This window comes from Strigops habroptila, chromosome 11 (assembly GCF_004027225.2).
Source record: "Strigops habroptila isolate Jane chromosome 11, bStrHab1.2.pri, whole genome shotgun sequence".
Taxonomy (NCBI): Eukaryota; Metazoa; Chordata; class Aves; order Psittaciformes; family Psittacidae; genus Strigops; species Strigops habroptila.
In genome coordinates this window covers 13,580,314-13,602,589 of record NC_046360.1, presented here as the reverse complement: position 1 = coordinate 13,602,589, position 22,276 = coordinate 13,580,314, and the positions used below count along the sequence as shown (strand labels likewise).

Here is a 22,276-nt window from a genome sequence, read left to right as displayed (position 1 = left end):
GGCGGGCACAAACCACCCGGCTCCCTGCAGCCCGCCCGGCGCCGGTCTCGTACTGCCTGGGCAGGCGGCGGTAGGAAGGGGTGGGGGTCCGACCCTGAGGGGCTGGCACCGCCCGTCGTGGTGGGGATAAGAACTTTGCAGACGCTCCCTGGGCTCCGCCGCCACCCTTAACCGGGCGAGGCGATGCGCTCCGCGGCACTTGGCGGACGCTCCCTAGCGCCTACAAAGGGAACGGGCCGCCGCGCTGTGCGCTTCTTCAGGCGGCGGCACTTGGCAGACGCTCCCCGGGCCGTTCCTCCGCCTTCGCCCTGCGCCGGAAGCGGGAGACGCTCCCTAACCCCTCCCGCAGGGGGGGCGCGCAGGTAAACATCCAAGATGGCGGCGGCGGAGGGTCCGGACCCGGGCCCGGTGGCGGCGGCGGGGCCGGGGGTGCCGCGGGGCGCGGCGGAGGCGGACGGCGACAGGATGGGCCTGACGGACCTGCCGGGCGAGCTGCTGGAGCTGATCCTCTGCTGCGACGTGCTGGGAGCCGCCGACATCGGGCGGGTGTCGTGCACCTGCCGCCGGCTGCGTGAGGCGTGCCAGCCCCGCGGCAAGGTGTGGCGGGAGCGCTTCCGCCTCAGGTGGGCACCGCGGCGCCGAGGCGAGGCGGGCAGCGGGGCCGGGCCCCACCGGACCGGTTCTTCGGTTTCCTGGGGCTGGGAGGGCCCCGGTGCTCCCGGGGTGATGGAAGCGAACCCTCCCCGCGGCACCCCATCCCTGTCTCTCTTCCTTTCCCGGCTGCACAAGCTGCCCCGCATGGGCTGGAGGAGCCCAGCGGGGTTTTGGTGGCGTCTAACGGGTGAGATGTGGGTGTCCTCCCCGAGCAAGGCTGCTTCCCCTCCTTAGTCCCTCGGGACCTGCCACTCGGAGGAGATCTGTCCTTGAAGCCCCTTGCTTCGAGATCCGTCTGTGCAGCCCCTTCCGCAGCCGGGCGCTTGGGCTACCTGCAGCCGCCACATCCAGCCTGGGTCTGGCACTGGTATGGACATAGGGCCACACACACACCGATGGGCCTCCCTGGTCCCACTAGCAGCTAACAGCTTCCAGAACAACTGCCAAAGCGTGTCCTGGTGCAGGACTGATGCTTTACAGTGCTTATTTGTAGTGCCTTTGGGAGAGCTATTTTCACAGAAACCAGAATCCTTTGGATTGACTTTTGCTGCTTTTGAGTTTAGTTTTCCCCAAACGCAGTCACAGAGTGCCTGATGAGGGCATAGTTAGGTTGTAATTGGTGAAGCTGTTAACACTTTAGCTGGGAATAAAGCATGAGTGTTGTGTGGCTTATGCTGTGCTGGTTTCAGCAGTCCTAGAAACACCACTCCTTCACTAGGGCTGCCAACCTATCTAGAGTAGGGCATGCTCATCTGCTACCTGGTTTTGTCTGTGTTTTGGCACAGGAAAAGTAGCAATGTTGCTTTCCTTAATTGCCACTTGGCTTCTAAAATAGCTCAAATGAGAGAATTATTCTCTTTTCATGGGTGAAAAAGGCTACTGAACCATTACAGCTTCCCCAGCTCACCGAGCTGTGGCTTGGGATGACTGGCCAGATACTGTCACCAATTCAGTGGCTCTAATTTCTGAAGTGAACCTGAAATTGTACGAATGGGTGAGATCCAGCAGCTGAAATGGAGTGTGGTGGGTGATTAGCACATGCTGCCATCCTCCTCTGGCTTTGATAGTAGAACTTTTGGCAGGAGTTTGCCCGTTGACCTTGTTGTCCTGGCTGGATTCCATCGTGAGTAATTACCCTTTATCTTCCTAACATTTTCAATATCATTTCAACCCCAGAAATTACTCTTTCTCATCCTAAAATAAACGATTGTAATTGTTATTATGACGTGGCTACATTTCAGCAGCAGATGAATGGCTGGGGAGCCATCAGGAGAGAGATTGTGATGTAATGTGAAGTTATTTGGTTAGTCTTTGACTTTATTTTGTACCTGCAGTTGCAGTGGAGTTTTATGATTAACTGGTAGCAAAATATTTTCCATGTGTGGATGGACATAACTGTGTGTTTTGGTCAGTTGGTAATGATTTTTGTACAGAAGTAGTGGTTTAGACATTTGGCCTTTTCTCTAGTTATAAAAATATATAGATGTATGAAAGTATATATATATACACACACACACATATATAAAAAAATCTGAAAAGAACCTAAGGCAATCCATATAGTTAAAGGAAAATGTCTTGTGAAAACCAGTTAATATTAACAGAATCCCAATATGTGACATAAACACCCCTATAAATTAAATTAAGAGGCCTTTCTCTCAGCTTTCTTCCCCAAAATAGTTCCATCTGCACTGATTCTTCTTCATGTTTCATACACAAATGATCTTGGTATGTCCAGAGAGTTGTGGGTATTGCTGTGCTGGTGTTTTATGGCACAAGATGCTGGCGCTAATAGCCCCCAGAACATTACCTGAAGTTAGGTTTTCAGTTGAACCTTGAAGCAAAGCTGCAGAATGTGTTTTAGCTTTTGGACTTTTAGTCTCAGTAAAGCAGGTACAGCTTTCTTTTATAAGAAAAGTGTAGAGGGTTTGTAAAAGACAATTATTTGTCATATTAAAAATGAAGAGCAAAAGCATTTAGCTGTCACAATTTGACTTCAGAATTCTGTTTGCCTCCAGTAGATGTTGCCACCAGTGAGGGCAATAGAGGGAGCTCTATTTTGTGCATCCTCTTAATTAGACCCACAAGGCAGGAGGAGGAACACAGGACAATGAATTCTCATTCTGGTAGCTGACAAGTTAGTTTACGTGTGATACTGCTTCAGAATGGCAAACTTTGTTATTTATTATAAAACTCTGCCTCTTGTCTGCTAGTGTGATACCTGTGTTGATCTTGCAAAGGTCTAGAGGACATCTCAAAAGTGTTTAGGATATTTAGGTATTGAAATACCCAGAGTCTGACATTTTGAAGGTCTTCTGCTGACAGGCTTCAGGAGACCTTAATTTTAACTAACCATTAAGTAATCAATAAAATCATTTGGGTTTATGCTTTGGTGCTTGAATCATTGCCTTAATTTAGACAATTACATTTAAAGTTGTGCTGTGTCTTGGCAGTGTCTCAGCTCCTCAAGTCACATGCTTAAAATAAGTAACATTTCACAGTTTTGGAGGCTCTTGGTTATGTGGAAATACTAAATGTATTCACTTCTGTCTTACTGTGTAGATGGCCATCGCTGCTGAAGTACTACAGCCACACAGATGGTGTTAGCTGGCTTGAAGAATACAAAGCACGGCACAATGCTGGCCTGGAAGCCCAGAGAATTGTAGCTTCATTCTCCAAAAGGTTCTTTTCAGAACATGTAAGTCATCTTATGTAAGTATGTGCAACAGCCTAGCTACTTGTTTAGTGCTTTTTATTAGTTTGCCTTTCCTCTCTCTTCACATCTTTTCAACTGTGCCATCAGAGATTTTGTATTTCCTCACTTCATATGAAAATGCTCCATCACCAGCCAGAAGGGGAAGGACAGTTCAAAATCCACAGGTGCAAAGCACACTCTGCATATCACATTCAGCTGCTGCTGCAGCTTTAAAAGCTCTTTGCTCATTGCTGCATGTTCAGACCTGGCTCTGGGAACTTCTGAAGGACCAATAGTTTGTTGACACGTAACCTCAGCCTATGAGTCTGTGTCACTGCAGGCCTTGTGCAAGGATGTGTCCTGTGAGTTGTCAGAAGTCATTCGAAAACACAGCCAGGCACAGGTTCACTGAATTGGAAGGTATGCATAAGATCTGGGGTGCTTGTGTTGCTCCATACACCCACTGGAGGAGCCCTGAATGCTGTAGTAGTTAGCTCAAATTGCTGTAGGGTGCTGCTGGGGCTCTTAATGCATCCTTGTAATGAATCCAGAGTAGAGACTATAAGTACTTGGTAAGCTGGACACATAAATTTAAAAACATAGAGCAAACTTGGTTTTGGGACCTCTTGTGAAATGATGTTCTTTTGAGAAGAATCTGTTGTGCTTTGCATAATTCATTGTCTGCTTTGGCAGGTCCCCTGTGATGGGTTCAGTGACATTGAGACTCTTGGGTGCCCAAGTCATTTTTTTGAGGATGAGCTGATGTGTATCCTTAACATGGAAGGAAGGTAAGAGAGTGAGGGGTTAGGAATGGAAGGGATTTTTCTCCTTTGAGTGGTTAAAGGAGAACATCACTGTGGTGAATGCCTGACCTCAGCTTTTGTCCTTTTGTCACTCTCATAAAACAATATCCCCAGGCCTACCAAGGCTGGGAAGTATTGCTATGAGTTTAGTTTCAGAACAAATGTAATATTCTCAGGACAAACCATGTAAACTGTTCTACAAGGAGTTCCTTTGGCTTTGTGTTACTGTTTGTTGCTTGTTTCCTTGTCAGTTCATGACATCTCTCAGGACAATGTTCCATGCCTTTTCTCTGCAGTGGTTTTGGCTTAAGGACATCCTCACATTCCTTTTTTATTTAAACCTGGATCAGTTTGCTGAACTGATTTGCAGGATGGGCCACAGCACTGGAGGGAAGCAGGAATACTCAATAAGGAGCATGAACCCCTGTATCATGAAACTATAGCATCTTGTTTTTGTCCTCGTCTTATTGCTTTTCTTGGCTGTAGGAGGTCAGTACAATTTTTGTCTGCAAATAAGCAACTGAGTTTAATTCAGCCATTGCAAGATTTGCAGTTCTATAGATTATTCACACAGGTGAAATGCCAAGCAGGTAAATAAAGCCTCTGGTTTGCATCTGCCTGGGTATTCTCGTCGCCATGGTTAACACTGGCCAAGATGAATAAGTCACTGTTTTACTTGAAGCTTTTTCTGCTGGTAGCATATAAACCATGCTGATTTTGCTGTGATACAAAACAGCAATAGATTGCTCTTAATGCAATCTCATAACCTTGATTAAAGGGACTGTTAGTAGAGCTTGGAAGAACATAACTGGAATGGCAATCATCTGATTTTTTGCCTTTTCACATCCATTTTATTACCTTCTCTGTTTGAACTGGGACTAAACATCTCTCATTTGACAACTGGTTAAAAAGCCTTTGAGCCTTTGCACTGGCCAAATGCCTCCCCATAAAGCTGAATTGATGCTAATTACACCCTGATTAAGCTGTAGTCATTGCCATTCAGGAGCATTAGGCTAAATCATTTCCCTGGAAGATATCCCAATAAAGCAGTTGTCCCTATTGAGCATCCTGATTTATTGGAAGAGGATAAAGTGTTATGAGGTTTGATTGTTCTGTACAGAGGTGTGAAGAAGGCTGATCTGACGTGCAATCTGGAGGAGAGGAAATGTAAGCAGGGACAGAGGGTGATTTCTGAAGAAGGAAACTGGTCTTGTTTTAAACACACAGCAAGGGCAGAATCTGGGAATCAGTAGAATTCACCCTTTGGTTTTTTGGGGGCCAGGGCTTTATGCCATTCCTAACTACTTGGTGTAAAAGTGCTCAGTGAGGCACTGGGTAGCCTGTGGCTAAAGACCAGAGCTCTGATGGTGAGAGGATGCTTTAAGATTGACTCTGGAGAGATGCAGAGTCAATCTGGATCTACTTGATCTGGATTAATCTGATTAATCTGGATTACTACCAGTCAGAGGGTAATGTTTTATGAATGAAGTCAGGACTTTAATCACATCTTCCTGAGCTGTTTTACTTAGGATCTGTGTTGTTTTCCATGATACTGTATCCTCTCAGAATTACATATTGGTGATAGGTTAAAAAACAGATAATGGCAGCAATGTTTTGCTTATATTGTGCTTTTTTGATGACAGATTTCCTTTTAACACATTATTGGTTGACTCTTGAGGGATAATGGTGTTGTCAGACTAGTTTAGCAAAGCAATAGTCTCACTTGTAAACCTGTGTTCACTGAAAATGCTCACCCTTAAAGTGCTTGTTCAGGGCAATCCTGCTTTCTGTATTTTAAATGTGCAGGAAAGGTCTCACCTGGAAGTACTATGCAAAGAAAATTCTCTACTTCCTACGGCAGCAGAACATCCTAAAAAACCTGAAGGAGTATCTTCAGCGCCCGACGGATCGGCAGTCGTTTCTGGAGGGTAAGTCTTTGGCCCAAATCCCATGTAGAGCACCTAATGGCAGCTTTCCATCATTGTTCTTTTACTTGGAAAGAGCCTTCCTTGCTTATATTTCAGCTAGCACTTGGACAACAACTCAGAATTGAGTTTGCATTTCTGATGTACCTGAAATCCTTAAAATCTTGCAGTAGTTGTGTATGGGTATGTCAGGATTACATTAGCTTCTGTCAGTGCTGTGTGCTTGTATCATTGCCTATGGACAGATGAGCTGAAAAGCAGTGGAGAAAATGTTAAACACTTGTATTTGAATCCTGAATTATATAGTGAAGAAATCAGCAGTAGCTCAGCATCCTCATTAGCTGGTGTTTCAGAAGCATTTTAACTGTGGCTCATGGGCTGAAGAGGGCCCTGTCAGACCAACTGGTCTGATTTCGAGTCAGCTCCCTCTTATGTCCTTTGCCAAGAGCTTCTCAGGTAAAGGCAAGGGGCAACCAGCAGGGAGGGGGAATTGTTGCAGCTTAAAGCCTGTGTGATGTGACTTTCTCTTGGAAGCTGTTTGCTGTTGAAGCTGTGCTGTGTAGAGCTGGGGAATAGACGGAAGTCCAGTCACAGGGTGGGCAGGCACATGCACCTGATAGGAGGAAAGAAAAGGCTTTTTTGCTATTCATGTCCTCAGTCTGGTGGATTATTCTCTTCTTCAGGCTTTCTGTGGAGAATATAGTCTTCTGAATGGATCAAAAGCTGCCAGTGTCTGTAGAAGAGTCCTTTACTCTTCATACATAACTTAGAAATGTCATACCAAAGAATCTCTATCACCAAAGCTGGTTCTTGTTAGTGGCAATAGAATTTGAAGAAGAGACTGTGGTAGGGAAAGCTAAAAGTGGCCTTTTCTGGAAACAGCTGAGGCAGTTAATTATGTGACTTGATCATGTGGGTCACAAATACATGCATTTGTCTGCTATGGAGGTACTTTTAAAGCACCAACACATGGTTTTTTGTGAAGTTTCACCTGGTCAGCATGAGGAGCACTTTCGGGGGCAGGAGCAGGGGGTGAAGAAGACATTGCCGGGGCCCCTGCTGAAAGCTTTGAATACAGGCCTGTCATGGACATGTTATCAAAGCATGTGGGAAGCTGGAAGAGGTATGATCCATGCAAAATTCTTGCAGATGAATACAGTTCATGCCAAAGGTTGAAAAAGGTTGGAAAGAGCAGTGGTGACAAGATGACAAAGAGAAGATTCTGAGAAAGGGCTATTTTTTTTCTTGCAGAAGTTTGACAGGAGAGGCTTAAGCAGAGGGAAAATGACAATCTATAATAGTGGGTTTCTGACATGAAGATGAAGAGAGTGTGGAAGAGAAAGATGAATGTAGTGGAAGAGGGAATGACAAGCAAGAATGATAGCTATGGAGGATGTGGCAAGAACAAATCAGAACTAAAGCAGTAGTGAAGTTGAGATGATTTCAGGCCCTGAATATAAAACATTATAGGTTGGGAGAATGCCAGGAGATGCAGTGTGACCAGAGGGTTGGCTGGTTAAGCCTGGTCTAGCAGCATACCTGCTCAATGTATGAATCTGTTGCTTTCCCTTCCAGATGGTGGAGAAGAGAATACTGAATTGAATTGGTATTTCTCATGTCAGCTTATTCTTTGCATTTTATGTGACAAATCCAATAAATGACTGCACATTTTAAAAGGAAAGCTCTTATGTTCTGCTGCAATTGCTTGCTGCATGCCTGGAATTTAGAGCAGGGAAAACTAAGCCAAGAAAAAACTGAAGTCCTGTTTCTTATATAGCTTGTTTTTTGCAGGTGCTGTTTTAATCGATCAGTACTGTAACCCCCTGTCAGACATCTGCTTAAAAAGTGTCCAGGCACAAGTGGATGATATCACAGACAAAGTGCGCAAAGTCCTGCGGACGAGGAACCCGAGGCACCCCAGCTTGGCTTCCAAGGCAGGTACTGTACAGAAACACAGGCTTTACTGCACAGCATTTCTGCAAGCCTAGACACAGGCAGACTTGGTGAAACTCTTGAGTTATTGCTGCTTAAAGAGCTGTTGGTCTATTCCCTGGCAAGCATATTCTGACATTTGCCTAAGCCATCATTCAGGAAACAGCCACAGGGACTCAATGGCCCAGGACTGTCAGTCCATCTGATGCTGTCTAAGCAAAAAGAATTTGGAGGGGAATTCTTTTTTCTTTCTTTTCCCATTTGTCCCTGAAGACTTAAATAGTCCTGATATCTGTAGCTCAGCTGTGGGACCCCCTGGGATTGACCTCTTTTCCTCTGCAAGTCTCAAAGGCAGCAGGAATAGAAAAGGTATGTGCTTTAACATCTCCAAAGGTGGGGCAGCATCTTGCTCCTTGATTATTTTTTTTTTATAAGCACTATCCAATGTTTGCTGTCTTCCAAAGACAGGATGGATGATCTGCCTGTACCTGTATATCTGGTGTGGGCAAGCTGGGACTCTCAAGCAGTGAAGGCACACTTCCAACGCCCAGGCAGTGTGGCGTGTCCAGCTGCAGTGCTGTGCTGGCACGGGGTGGTTAGGATCCAGTCCTTCAGCCACAGAAGGAAGTGAGGAATTGCTATTGCACAGCTTAGGTGCAGGGCGATGCACTGAGCCTGGCCACATTGTGAGCAGAGCACTACAGGACTGCCATGGTCAACTCCAGGCAGTCTCTTCACTATCTGAATTGGGGTTAGCTCTTCTGTCCTTAGTCTATAGGAAGAATTTTGGTATAAGGTTCATGGGGTAAAGGTTAAGTACACTTGCTTTCTCAGTCTTTATTTCATTGCATGTATTTTTAGGAGAGGTCCTGATTCCAGAAGTGGAGCTTCAGCGGCAGGTACTTGATGCTATGAATTGTGTCCTATATGAGCAGTTGAAATATAAAGGAAACGAGCTGGATTACTACAACTCCCTGAATTCATACATTCACCAGGTATGTGTATGTTGGGCAAAAACCAGAAGACTAGAAGGCTTGAAACATCTATTTGTGGTGTTTATCTGTCTGAAGGTAGTCAGACAAATAATGCTATCTCAAAAACAACTTGCTGTAAAGTCAATATGGTATCATCCTTTAGTGCATATTCTGTCAAGTTCGTGCATTTTCATTTGTGAAATCAAATCTTGGGGGTTTCTGGTTTTCTTAGTATCCCTCATGGTTTTATCACACTTTTATCCCCAGGTTTTGATCCGCAGGACAGGAATTCCCATCAGCTTGTCTGTGCTGTATTTAACAATTGCCAGGCAGCTGGGAGTCAAGCTTGAACCAGTGAACTTCCCTAGCCATTTTCTGCTGCGATGGTGTCAAGGAAAGGAAGGGTAGGTGACCTGCTGAGTCTTGAAGCTATGTCTACCGTGATAAAAGCCAAAAAGGATTTACAAGTCCAGACCTATACCAGAATGTTTTAGTATTTTCCATCTATAATTATAACTTATACAGAGAAGAAGATCAGACCTCTACAGAAGGTTTCCCAGAACTGAACTGTGCTGCTGATAAATGGTAACAGATTTCCTGTGTGCAGTAATAGTAACCGTGAGGTCATGATTCTCTTACTTAAGATAATTATGAAAAGCTGAAAAGAAAAAAGGTGCTGATTTCATTTAACCTTTCATACAGAACAGTTGCTACAGGCCACTGCTGCTGTTCCGGGCATTCATTTCATTCTCTGAGTCAGTGCAGAACACATCTTTGACCAGATCATGATCAATTTACAGAACTTTGTGGTTCCTGAATGACATCAGCAGTCCCAGTGACCCTTTATGGCACTAGGCTTCAGATGTCATATGCATGGGCTCTGTTACACTTTCCAGTGCATGTCATAATATAATCTAGCAATAGATACAGCAAACCTGAAAATATCTGAAGGAAAGAACTGACATCATAGAGTGAAATCTCCTTGTAGTTCCTGTCTCTTCCCGTGTATGTTTATCTGAAGCAGCAGCTAAAAGGAGAGAGAAGGTACCAGGTAATCTCTTTTTAGGGGAGGGCTGAGGTATGAGTGAAACGTGCTTTACAAACAAGCTTGAAACTGCTGAGGGAAGAACAGAAATAGGTAATGCTGCTTGTCCATGAGACACATCATCATAATTTACTTCTCTTGTTTCCTTAGAAGCACTGATATTTTTGACTACACCTACATTGATGCCTTTGGGAAGGGGAAGCAGCTGACAGTGAAGGAGTGTGAGTACCTTATTGGCCACCATGTGACAGAAGAGTTCTATGGAGTGGTGACTTCAAAAGAGGTCTTGCAGCGGATGGTGGGGAATCTCTTAAACCTTGGCAAGCGGTGAGTTGATCATCAGGCCTGTCAGGCCTCTGGAAAAAAGGGCCCAGAGTATTCTGTCTGCACATCCCATACTGCTTGTTCACAGTGTTTGAGTGAGTGCTTTAAAAAGATATCAGTCACCCCAGGGGATCTTAAATTCTGTATGTCATGTTGCATTCTCTAGTTGCTTTTAATCACTTGCAGTGGTATTGTGTGGAAAGAAGAACAGTCAGTAAAACTAGTTCTCCATAAGGAAACGGACAGATCTCTTTTTGCTTTGTGAAAAGCTCATAGGCACTGTCCACCATAGAGTAGAGACCTTTGTTATGATCTGGTAAGCACAACCCACATGCTCAAATGGGCATTTTAGAGATACGGTTGGTTTGAGAACTGTATAAAATAAATATACTGTATAAAAACCATATAAAATAAACGGTATCAGGGTTTATTTTCAAATGCCCCTGATAACCACACAGACAGAAATCACAGTGAAAGGATTGCTTTAGGGGTAATTAAGGTAAGGGAACAAAAGCAGATTTCAGAAGGAAATGGCTTGGAGAACAAATTCTCTACCGTAGGATTATTTGACCAAGTAGAATATCAGTGAAGTGGGAGGGTAGATTCCAATCAGAGGTCATGTTGTAGCATTTTTCCTTCTGAGCAGGCTGTTGAATGCAATGACTGACAGTCAGTGCTGTAGTCACTGAATGAGCATGCCTGTACCTGTAGCGTCATTTTTGGTGGCTATCCCTGTGCTGGGATCAGAGTACTGGGAACAGGGGTTAAAGAGCTAGCCTTACAACTGAGTTTCTTTTTTGCTGGCAGAGAAAGCACTGATCAGTCTTATCAACTCTTGAGAGACTCGTTGGATCTATACCTGGCCATGTATCCGGACAATGTGCAGCATCTAATGCTCCAGGCTAGGTTATACTTCCACCTGGGAATCTGGCCAGAAAAGGTACCTCGCCACTCGGTTGTATGTTTTCTGATAGACTAAGTACTATTAACACTAGTCTATTGATTTTTGGACTACGTCAGCTTGCATTACAGTCTGCCACAAGTTGTTTCTGTAATAAATGCAATTGAATGAGTTATCACATTTCAGAGAATCAATTTGTACTCTATGAAGCAGAGAAAGGAGGATGATTCTTGCTTGCTTGCCCTAGGGGAAACTTGTAAGCAGCATCAAGTCTGAGTCATAATTTATGATTTACTGCCCAAGCCTGACAGCTTATCTTGCAACCAATGCTATGGACTTCTAGCTATAAGAGCACTCTGGTTCATGCTTGGATTGTGGTAGTGGTGGTAAAACTCTTGCTGGACTCATATAAAAGCAATTATCTTATTAGAAAACTTAAAGAACTTATGTTTTATAAATACAACCAAAGCTGTTCTCTGAAACCTTAGCCACACAATCAGTGGCTCTTGTGAAAAAGCAACTTAATATTCTTGTCCTTGGATTCTTTTTTAATACCACCTTTAGCTTAGCAACTTGAGTGCTGCTATCTTGTGAATGTGGGAAAGAAGGTGCTGAGACTTAAAAATTGGTTGTCTAGATCATCTGTGCCTTTCAGTGATTTAAGGCACAGGGAAGAAGCATGTAACTCAAAGTGTCATTCCTTTAGTATGTCACTACAGCAAAGAGGTGTTCCCTAGTGAAAATTCCTTGTACTGCTTTAGTGAAGCTCACACACTTGGGCAATGCCTGTGCCATTTCCAAAAGTGAAGTTTGGGTGAGGTGTCAAAATTATTGGCTGGACAGCTGAGCAGAAGACAAAGCTCTTTCCACCAAGTTCACTGAAGTACAGAACTGCTGGAGAAGCTGCCCTCCTTTTGAAGAACAAACTGTGCTAAGCTTGCCCTTCCTTTCTTAGGGCAGCAAGCTTTAGGATCAGCACATTAAAACGAGCACAAACTAAGAAATTCTGTACAGAGGGGACTCACTGAGTGAAATAGCAACTGTATGTATATAGGGGACAGCTGAGTGAAACACTGCAAGATCTTCCTTCCCCTTTCTGGCACTCAGTGATGTGTTTGTAAAGCACCAAGCCTTTACCTACTTGCATTTTTCTGCCCCTCACAGCAAATAATATAATGCCATGGCTGAGTTTTACATGTAATTTCTCTGTAGCACATTGCCAGATGCACTGAAAATGTGCAAATTTGGACTTTGCAGTATTGTATCCAGTCGTTCCAGGCTATTGGGTAGGGTTTTAGCCAGCCAGAGAGGATGCTCTGTGTCTGACAGAAGATACTGGATTTAATAGAGGTTTGCCAGATTTATGGCAAGTCGTACAAAATCTTAAAAGTCAAACTGAGTTGCACAGAATGTTGTCCTAAATGTTTGCAAATAACAGTAAATGAAATAGCCAAGAATCTGGCAGCTCTGGTCACTGTCAGGCCTTCCCCTTTCTGTAGGATTTTCCAGGATTCTCACATACTTCTTGAGAAGCCAGCCAAAGAATTAAGGTGGCCAAGGAGCCTGAGCTGTGCTGCTGCTTCTCATGCCTTATTACTCACCTGTTCTTTCTCTGAATTTAGTTTCTTTGCCTCTTGGCTGATGTTCATGCTTAACAGCCTGAGATTTCTGTTCTGCTGCTGCTCTGAAGTTAGAGTGACCAAGGCTTACAGTGTGTCATCAAGTAGATGGTCCTTTTGCCAGGTGCTGAAATGTGTCAGATTTTGGGACTGTGGCAGCACTTGAGGTATTTGGGGTGGACGTATCTGTCTTAAGCTGTTTAGACAATAGTTTTGTTAAGAGCAAGGAGGAAAAGAAAAAGAATGAAACTTGGATTTCCTGCCTCTAACAAACTTGGTAGCAGGATGCTCTAATGTCTGGCACACATGACAGTGTGCCGGAGGGTGTTGGTGGGCTGGTGTTCTGGATTGACAGGGTTTGCTGCTTTGAGTGCACTTCTAGTGTTCTTTAGTCATCCTGAGGCAGCATGTTCTATGTCTCTTATTCACTATTACATGGTATAGCATCACAGAGATTCTTTGCCTTTCATTCTTGCTGCCCTGTTTTTCCTCTGTCAGGCTCTCACAGACATGCTGAGGAACTCTTTTAAACTAAAACATATTTTCTCAAGTACAGCAGAAGTCATCTGGAACCACTTCACAGCAGCAGTTTGAGAGACTAGCAACCTCTTTAACATTTCAGAAACCTGGAAAGAATCTTGTCAATGCCTTGTGGTTGCAAAATGTGACGTGGTTAGCTTGTATGACGTAGTTTTAAGGAGTTGCTGTGCTCAACAGTGCCCTTCCTTGGAAGTAGGGAGCTTTACAATTAGAAGAGAACTGTTTGCCGTTTCTGCAGGCTAAGCAAGTATGAAGAACTCCTTGGGAGGGTGTAGCTGGAGCAGAGGTTCTCAGTCCTGTGTGGAAAACTCGTGTGGTGGACCTCTAGGCCTGGGCACTTAGACCCAGCTAACTTGAGTGATATATCTGTATATATATGTAAGTGTTGGGCTGCTCTAGAGACTTGTTCTGAATCTGTCTTTTTGGTTTGGTTGCTGAAGGTTCTGGACATCTTGCAGCATATTCAGGCTTTGGACCCATCCCAGCATGGGGCCGTTGGGTACTTAGTTCAACATACCCTGGAGCACATTGAGCGGCGGAAGGAGGAGGTGGGACCCGAGGTGAAGCACCGTTCAGATGAGAAGCACAAAGAGGTCTGCTTTTCCATCGGGCTGATTATGAAACACAAGAGGTGAGCTCTTCAAAACCTTCTCCATATTAGCAGGCTGTAGTGTAAGGATGAGTGCAGAGGTGTTGGTTCTGATAGTAATGAGATGTGGGTTTATCTACCAAGGAGGTACCTGGAATAGAAAATGCCATGTGTACCTATGCCGTGCACCTTGTGGGAAAGTGAGAGCAGTTCTGTCCTTTGAGAGAGCAAGTGTATTCACTGCTGTTTGCTTGCAGAGGCAAAATTTCCACAGCCCAGAGCTCCCGAAGAAACATCAGTAATCAGTTTCTGATGAGGGACCATGGAACAGAATCTACTTCAAAAGAGACTGTAAGATTCCTAAGACAGCTTATGGATCTTTCCCTGTGCTATTATTATCCCCTCTTTCTGCATTGCACAGAGGCTTTGCATCCCTGTCTGTACTACTCTGCCAGAGTGACATGCCGGCCCTGTGTTGCTTCAGCTACTCCTCTGACTCGACATGTGGAACGTATTTGAAGGCCATCAGCAGTGACAGTTACAATACCTCAGGATTAATCACATAAATATGCTGAAAATAATGATGGCTTTAGTTCTGGGAGTTCAATACTGGGATTACCACATCTGTGTGATGGGCACACAAGTAATTGCACAGCACAGTAGGATGGTTGATTCCTTTCCTGTTGTTTCCTGTTCTGGTTGCTGGCCTAGAGTATCCCTCTCATTCTCTCTTTTTCTTGCTCACGTTTGGTTTTCCTTTGTCCTCAGCTGTTTGTTCCTGTCTATTTATCCAGTCACTCCTGATCATTTCTCCAACCTCCAAATACACAATCTTTTTGTGCCACCTCACAGGAGGTTTCTGTCCTGTTTGTGCTGTATTAGTCTTGAGGGAAAAGAGCTGGCTCTGGAACTCTCACAGTCTTTGATGTGCTATTTCTTTTAATTAGATATGGCTACAACTGTGTGATTTATGGCTGGGATCCTGCCTGCATGATGGGGCATGAATGGATCCGGAATATGAACGTCCACAGCCTTCCACATGGCCCCCACCAGCCTTTCTACAATGTACTAGTGGAAGATGGCTCTTGCAGATATGCTGCTCAAGGTAAGTCTCCTGTGTTTATTATCCTTTTTTAGAAGTACATTAGGAGAAAGGGATGCTTAAGGGATTAACTGTTTTAAGTATGAAACACAAACTGTTAGTTAAGTTTGAGGTAGGAAGGAAGATGATTTTGAATCATAGCCTGCTTTGTTTGCTCTCCATGAATGAATTTTAAGGACCACTCTGATGGTAAGCTCCTCTTGCCCAAGAAGTGTGTTTTGGACATGGGTGTTTTTATGGTGTAAACCATGATTGCTGCTTTTGAAAGAAGTCACTCGTCTTTTACTGAAGTCTGAAGTTCTGTCAGCAGCTCTTGCTCTTTGAAATCATATTGTGCTTTGGGCAGGACCTCAAGATAGGATTTAGTGAAGGAGCAAACAAGCTTTGCTTGTCAGGGCATGGTTCTGAGCAACTGTCATCAAGACACTATGTGCCAAGAACACAGGTAGCATGGATTTAGTGCCACCTCTCATAAAAACAGGACAAAAATGAATGTCTCTACAAATGCAAAGCAATGTAGAAATTTCTGTCATGCACTCTTCATGCAGTATACCATAAGAAAGGAAATTCTTGTCTGATGGACAGAGCATGAGGTTAGGATATAGGAAGAAGTGTTGAACTGAGGTTCAAAAGAAAGAATAATACATCTGTAACTCTGTACACTGTAAACAGAGTGTTCCTTTGCCTCATGTTTGTTCTTCTCCCTGTGATCCAGAGGCATCCCATCCAGCTGGCAGGGCAGCTGCACAGCCTGATTGTATTTTGCTAGGAGATGTGGAAGCTGCTGGAGTGGAAATGCTGAACAAAATGCAGTTCAGCTCTTTCACTAGGGGTGCTCTCTAGCATGTTCTGGTCCCATACACGTGAGCAAGAGGTGGTTTCATAGGAGATGACCCTCCTACCTTTGTAGGTGTAAAGTGTGGGTGTTTCCCACTGTCCTGAGAGTTGCTTTATATTCAGTGGATGAAGTGGAAACTGGGAATATTGCAGCTCCTTATGGCTTATATTAGGCAGTACTTGACCTATCAAAGAGTCTTAAAAACCAAAAATTCCTCTGTGCCTTGGGTGATATTAAAATATAGAATCATACAATCACAGAATGGTTTGGGTTGAAGGGACCTTAAAGCTCATCCAGCTCCAACCCCTGCCACGGGCAGGGACACCTTCCACTAGAGCAGGTTGCTCCAAGCCCCTGTGTCCAACCTGGCCTTGAACACTGCCAGGGATGGGGCAGCCACAGCTTCTCTGGGCACCCTGTGCCAGCGCCTCAGCACCCTCACAGGGAAGAACTTTATAGAATAATCTATTCATAATATATAATAAAATATGCATCTTATACTTGTTTATAAACAATTAGACAAAAGATATAGTACTGTCTGGTTCCAGAGCACAGTGTATTTTAACCAGACTCTAGGTGACACTGTTGTCTCTGAGGCATATAAGTGTTTTGATATTGCTAGGGAAAATTGAAGGGTTTGTCCTTGCTGAAATCTTGCTGCCTGACTCTTGAGTATATCTCTAAAATACATCCTCAGATCAATTGGGAAGGGTCTATTTCATAACTTACTGACCTGACTTTGGAGACAGAGTGATAGTTTTTTACTGAAAGCATCTTAAACCTGCATGCAGAGTTTTATCTACCCGGTGCAGAAATAACCCAGAGCTTATTATAAGTAACTGTAGCTCAGTTTGAGTCCATTCTGGGTATTTGTAGGTTGAGCTGTAGCTAATTCCAAACCACCTGTTTCATACAGTGAGTTTGGTGTCTGCCTGTCCATTCTCGCCTTTTTTGTTTGCTTTGTGGCATCACAGGCCAGGTACCTGGCTCAGAACTGCTTTTCAGCACATTTCTCAGGCTCCCCACCTAGTGCCAAACTCGGACTCTTCCCCCCTGCCAGCTTCTGTTTCATCAGAGTGCTTTTCCCTCTGTTCACAGCTCAGTGCTCAGCTGTGCTTCTGCAGAGCTATTGGAGTGTCAGTTGTCTCCTGCAGTGGTGCAGTATACAAACAAGGTAGTTTGCAAGGACTGCACCAGCCCACTGAGGTATAGAAAGTGCTTGTGCTTTTGGCTGCACACAGACATACAGTAGCTTCAAAGAGCCTGTATGGATTAGTACAGCTTCTGTGTGCTCTCTGTAGTGAACTGAATAGTTTGAGACAAGTGAATTATTCCTGAATGCATCCCATCTTGTTCCCACCCTGCCTTGCAGATCAGTCAGACTTTGGGACTTAGGCAGCTTTTGTTTCTACCTGTGTGTCTGGCACTGTGCTGGAAAAAGTGACATCATTTGGGGACTGCTGCAGGGCACCTGCACGTGTGATTTACTGCTGGGCAGCCTCCCAGTCACACTGCTTTATACAGACACTGCAGGAGCAAAGGGGCCCTCAGCTTGGGTTCCCTTTGGGTTTTAATGCCAGTGCTTCTGCACTGTTTGCTGTTGTGCTTTATCAGGTTATCTTATAGTACAAAGGAGGAGATGGGGTGCTCTAGGAAGGAACCAACTTCTTGTACTTAAGGACTTTCTCTGAAATTGGGGAAGTTTGGATTTAGTAAAGTTATTTTTGCAGTGTGAGACATGCTTGAAACACAGGCTGGTGACTTAAGAGTAAGAAAGCACTCGGTTCCTCTGCCAGGACAACCCTGTGCAGTCAGCCTCCCCTTGGAGCAACTGAAAGGATCTTCCCTAGAAACCGATCTCCCATGGGACTCAAGGGATTAGAACTCAGTGAGGCAGCTTCTCTCTGCACTTATGACAAAGATCTGTGACTAACCAAGTGGGAACAGGCCACTGCTCACTGCAACCTGTGTAACCAAGTGGGAGCAGGCCAGCACCCTGCTACTCTTAACCTGATGTTAGACAGTGTGGTCTCAGACATAAAACAGTTTTCATACCTCTAGTAAATGCGTTCAGCATCTCTTAGGAGGTGAGGCTCTGGAGCAACTGTACTGGCACACTCTGTGTGTAGTTTCCCGGATTAGCTTTTTTGTCTTTAAAGCATCAAGAGGTGGTGTTTGTAAAGACAGAAGCAAGACTTGAGAGAGGTGCAGGATTTATTGCCTTGCAGTAGGCCATTTCATGTGGTGATAACTCAACCTATCCTTTCCTAACAGAGAACCTGGAATACAACTCTGAGCCTCGGGAGATCCCTCACCCTGACATCGGCCGCTATTTCTCAGAGTTTACTGGCATTCACTACCTAGCAAATACCGAGCTAGAAATTCGGTACCCAGAGGATTTGGAGCTCACGCGTGCCACAGTTCAGAAGATCTACAATTCAGGCAAGGAGTGAATGCAAAAGGCACCGTGAGGACACAAGCAGCTGGAGTGTAGCTTTACCCTCTTTGCAAAACTTGCGTGGGAGGCAAGTTTGGTGACAATCCTTTGGCTTAATGCATTGAAAATTGCATTGAACTTTGTTAACTGGTGCTATAGCATCTTTCTGTTGCCTGCCTGCCCATTCTGGCCCAAAGGCACAGGGACACATTAGTAGTTGAGGCCAAGCTTAAGGATCTTGCAGGGACAGTCGTGTTGAGAAGCGTGTTGTCCTCTGGAAGGATTTGCACATACTACTCGTTCTGTGATTGTCTTGCCTAGAAGGTCAACTCAGTGAGATCCCTGGTGTGGAATATGGAAGAAGCCCCTCTTCCAGAGAAGGAAGTCGCTTGTCCTTGCAGTGACGTGGGTTTTGTTTGGTTGTGTTTTGGGGTTTTTTTAATGTTTTAATCTCATGCAGGTGATAGTTTTTAAAGTCTCTTACGTTTCACTGTTGTCTTCTCCCGTCTGAATTCTTGGTCAGATTTTGCTCCACCTCTGTAGTCTGATTGTTCATAGAGCTACCATTCCAATTCTAAATATCCTCACGGGCCTGGGAAAGAGCCCCAGCAACAAAACCAGTAGCAGCTAAGCTTCCAGGGGTGGCCAGAGCACTGGTAACACTGAGGTCCAGTTGGCCACCTTCCTGATGACGCAAACTCTCCTAATGCTGAAGATGAACTTCTAGCCCTTTCCCTTGCCTGTTAAACATATGCAGTCCGTGTTCTTACCTTGTTTTTCACTCTGTTCATTGTTTATGTCCAAGGCAGGATCTATGGCACAGCTGTGAGTGCTCCCAGGATGATTTTGAATCTCATGGCACTGTTGCATGGAAGCCTTGAGGTCAGTGCCAGGGTGACTTTGATGCATGGGGAGCTTCCACTTGCTGCTATGTCTCATCTATAGGTATTTATGCAATACAGTGGGATTGTGACTGGAAACTGGCCAACACTGGAGTCAGCCAGACTGTGTATGGAAAAGAGATGTGAATTCCTGCAGCTTGAGGCCTTCTTCCTTTTTGCCAAAAGAGAATGGATTTTGGGGGAGTACGTATTCCGCTGCCCAGAAAGGAAGAGCTTCAGCAGCTCAAGGCACATGAATTTTAACATGACTTAAAGGCCCAGACAAAACCACTGCAGAAAAGGTTTTCCTCTGGGTTCAGGTATTACAGGGTGCAGAGTGACACAGTGTCTGTGCATCCCTGGAACCTGCATATCTTTGTGGTTTCTGAAGCAATGTCTGTAGACTAACTGCAGTTAGTGTCTCCTGTCACTGTCCACTTGCAATACAGTAGTTATCTCAAAGATGAGAATTAGGTACTGTACCCTGTAGAGTTAGGTGGATGCTCTTAGTCAATTATAGCACTTCAGGTATCCCCACGTGAAATCCCACAGCCCTCCTCTTAAAAGAATGCTTGAACTGCATGCCGTCCTATTGGAATACTGAGCACTGATTAAATATGAGAAATAAATATGGAAAGCCCAGCACTTTTGCCAGTGGAGTGGTGGTGGTGGTGTGCAGGATCTCGGTGCTTTAGGAAGAAGAGCCCTGTGTGGTTAGTGCTGAGGAATGGTGAAGGTGCTGTACTCGAAGTAAAACTGTGTCTTTAAAGAAATCTGTACTGAAATGGACTAGGAGGGAGGGAAGGAAGAAGGGACTAAAGAACTTCAATGGAAGCAGGAAGGACCCAACTAAAAGCCACATAAGGAGTCATTAGGCAGAATCCTAAAATCTTGGAGGACCCCAGCCCTCCAACCCTATTTGAGGGTTGATAACAGGTTTGTAGCAGGGATGCAAGGCTGGGAATGGGACTGTTGAGCCAAAAGGTTGATGCTGGTAGCTGAGAACAGGCATGCAGCAGCAGGGCTTAGGCTCCCCATTCCCAGCCTCAGCTTGGATGAGGTTTGCTCTGCGACAGCAGAGATATTGGGGAGCTTCCTGGGGCTTTATGCTCCCCTCTGCCAAATGGCTGGTCTCTTGACACCTTGCCCCCTCAAGTGCATCGAGGGAATTGCCACATACTGAGCTTAGAGGAATCCTTAGCAAGATATGCTGCCTGAATACTGAGTAGAATCAGGCCATAAAAAGCCACAGGAGTCAACAGAAAGCTACCCAAAGTTGCTCTGAAAACTGGTACTGGACAACGCGCATGTAACCCACTTATAAACATACTGTGTACTTTAGGATGAGGGTCCCAGTGTAGCAACAGATCCCATTATACCCACCTTTCTGGGGCCACTCTAGGTTTATACTCTGGAAAGAGTGAACAAGGAGCAGTGGGAACTGCTCTTCATGAGGTTCTCGCAGTCTTCCCCCACCCACAGGCTTTAACCATTTCCAGTTTTGCGTGGGGTGCAAGAGGAGAGTGTCACAGGCGAGGGCAGACACATGCACAGGGAATCCAGCAGCCCTGTAACTAAAGTCTCTCATCCTTTCAGCAGTGTGTTACAGGTCTGTTTGCCTGCTTTGCCACACAGACCACATCAGTGCCAACACAGCCTTGTATGTGCCAAATTCAGAGGAGGCTGGAGGAGTTGCAACAGGCACCACACAACATCAGCACAGGGGCCCAGTCCAATTCTAGGATCCAGACAAAACCAAAGGAAGTGGTGTGTAAAGGCTGTCCTTTCTCTTCCTGTTTTGGTTTTGGCTGGGCATGCCAGCCACCTCCTTCTGTGTTGCTGCTGGTGGGGTAGGCTGTGTTGCATGCTACAGGTTGAGTCTTTGGTCTTGACAAGGAGGAATTCCCATGTAAGTATTTATTTGCAGCTGTGGGAGACCCCAGCCCAAGCATCCAGTGTGGCCAAGGAAAAAGAACCACAAGGATACCTCTCTATCCCTGCTTGAGAACCTCTGGAAATGCACTTCAGTTCCCACAGGCTGAACATCTGAGGTCCAGTGCTGCTGGGTAACACTTCTTTAGGTTGGTGTCACATTAGCAGTTTGCCCATGTCTCAGGCCTTCTGTCCCCCCCTCCTCTCCTGGCAGCACAAGCATCTTTGCAGTCACCATTTCCCCAAGAAGACAGCAGTGGATCCCAAAAGTACCTTGTGTCTGTGAGTAATGTCTGGGTCCACGTGGATGTATGTTGAAGATGGTGCTTTTGCGTATCTGTTGTGATCTGTTGTGTCTGTGCAGAGCTCACTTGGGGAGAAGGGATACTTTGCTTTCTGGAGAAGGTGGAATTGCCCTTCTCTTGCCTGACTTGACTCGCCACCATCCCACCAGGCAGAAAGCCTGGCCAGGTTGGTCTGGTGCAGTACCAAAGTCCTCTGGTCCTGGGTCTCCTGGGGGCAGAGGGGTGAATTTCCCACAGCATGGAGCACCATGCAGAATGGAGATTGCCTTTCCATCTTCTCCCTTTTCTTTCCAAGTCCTATGGACAGGACAGCCAGGGTGCTATCATGTTAAAATGGCTTTCTGGAGGGTGAAGGAAAAATATATGGAGAGGAGGAAAGAGCAGGCTGGGAGGGGGCAGGAAGCAGGTAGTAATTGCTGTCTAGATCATAGGGCAATGGCACAGCTGAGCCAGTGGTGCCACTGGGTTATGGGGTTTGGGAATGTCACAGAGGTAGCACCATTCCCAGACTTCCTTTAGCAAGGAGTGAGGCCTGTGGGCAGCAGCCTCCTGGGGGAGGTTTGTCCTCCTTCACAGGACAATGTCTTGGTGTGCTGCTGCTTGTGAGAGGGGCTGAAGAGCTGCTCCACCAGCAAAGTGTGTTCCCTGAGGCAAGGGAGAGACAGCTGATGGTGCTGCATCCTCTTGGGAAGCCATCCCAACACACGAAGCCAGCAGGGACACAGTACAGCATACTCTGACACCCCCCAGAGCTGAGGCCATGGGGGGAGCGTGGCCTCTGTG

At 45.4% G+C, this 22,276-nt stretch overlaps 1 protein-coding gene across 2 annotated transcripts; it reads left to right on the top strand.

The window, feature by feature from the left end:
* Window positions 1-252: 252 nt before the first annotated feature.
* On the top strand, window positions 253-21,250 carry FBXO21 (F-box protein 21). 2 transcript variants are annotated; one of them, XR_003993617.1, is made up of 12 exons: window positions 253-623; window positions 3,214-3,349; window positions 4,040-4,134; window positions 5,956-6,077; window positions 7,866-8,012; window positions 8,868-9,001; window positions 9,248-9,384; window positions 10,176-10,352; window positions 11,157-11,289; window positions 13,850-14,040; window positions 14,256-15,103; window positions 18,213-21,250. XR_003993617.1 is itself a non-coding variant. In XM_030500351.2 (12 exons), the coding sequence occupies exons 1-12, from the start codon at window positions 376-378 to the stop codon at window positions 18,389-18,391; spliced, it is 1,857 nt and encodes a 618-aa protein (XP_030356211.1). In that variant the 5' UTR covers window positions 261-375; the 3' UTR covers window positions 18,392-21,250. The 2 variants fall into 2 exon arrangements, 1 of the variants encoding a protein (XP_030356211.1); XM_030500351.2 differs by having other exon boundaries at window positions 261-623; window positions 14,946-15,103.
* The last annotated feature ends 1,026 nt before the right edge of the window (window positions 21,251-22,276 follow it).

What these genes read in the sequence shown, in the direction of transcription:
- FBXO21 (XM_030500351.2), top strand. Translation starts at nt 376, where the DNA reads ATGGCGGCGGCGGAGGGTCCGGACCCGGGCCCGGTGGCGGCGGCGGGG. An exon ending in CGGGAGCGCTTCCGCCTCAG is followed by an intron (nt 624 to 3,213) that starts GTGGGCACCGCG and finishes CTTACTGTGTAG; the next exon opens with ATGGCCATCGCTGCTGAAGT. An exon ending in CAGCTTGGCTTCCAAGGCAG is followed by an intron (nt 8,013 to 8,867) that starts GTACTGTACAGA and finishes ATGTATTTTTAG; the next exon opens with GAGAGGTCCTGATTCCAGAA.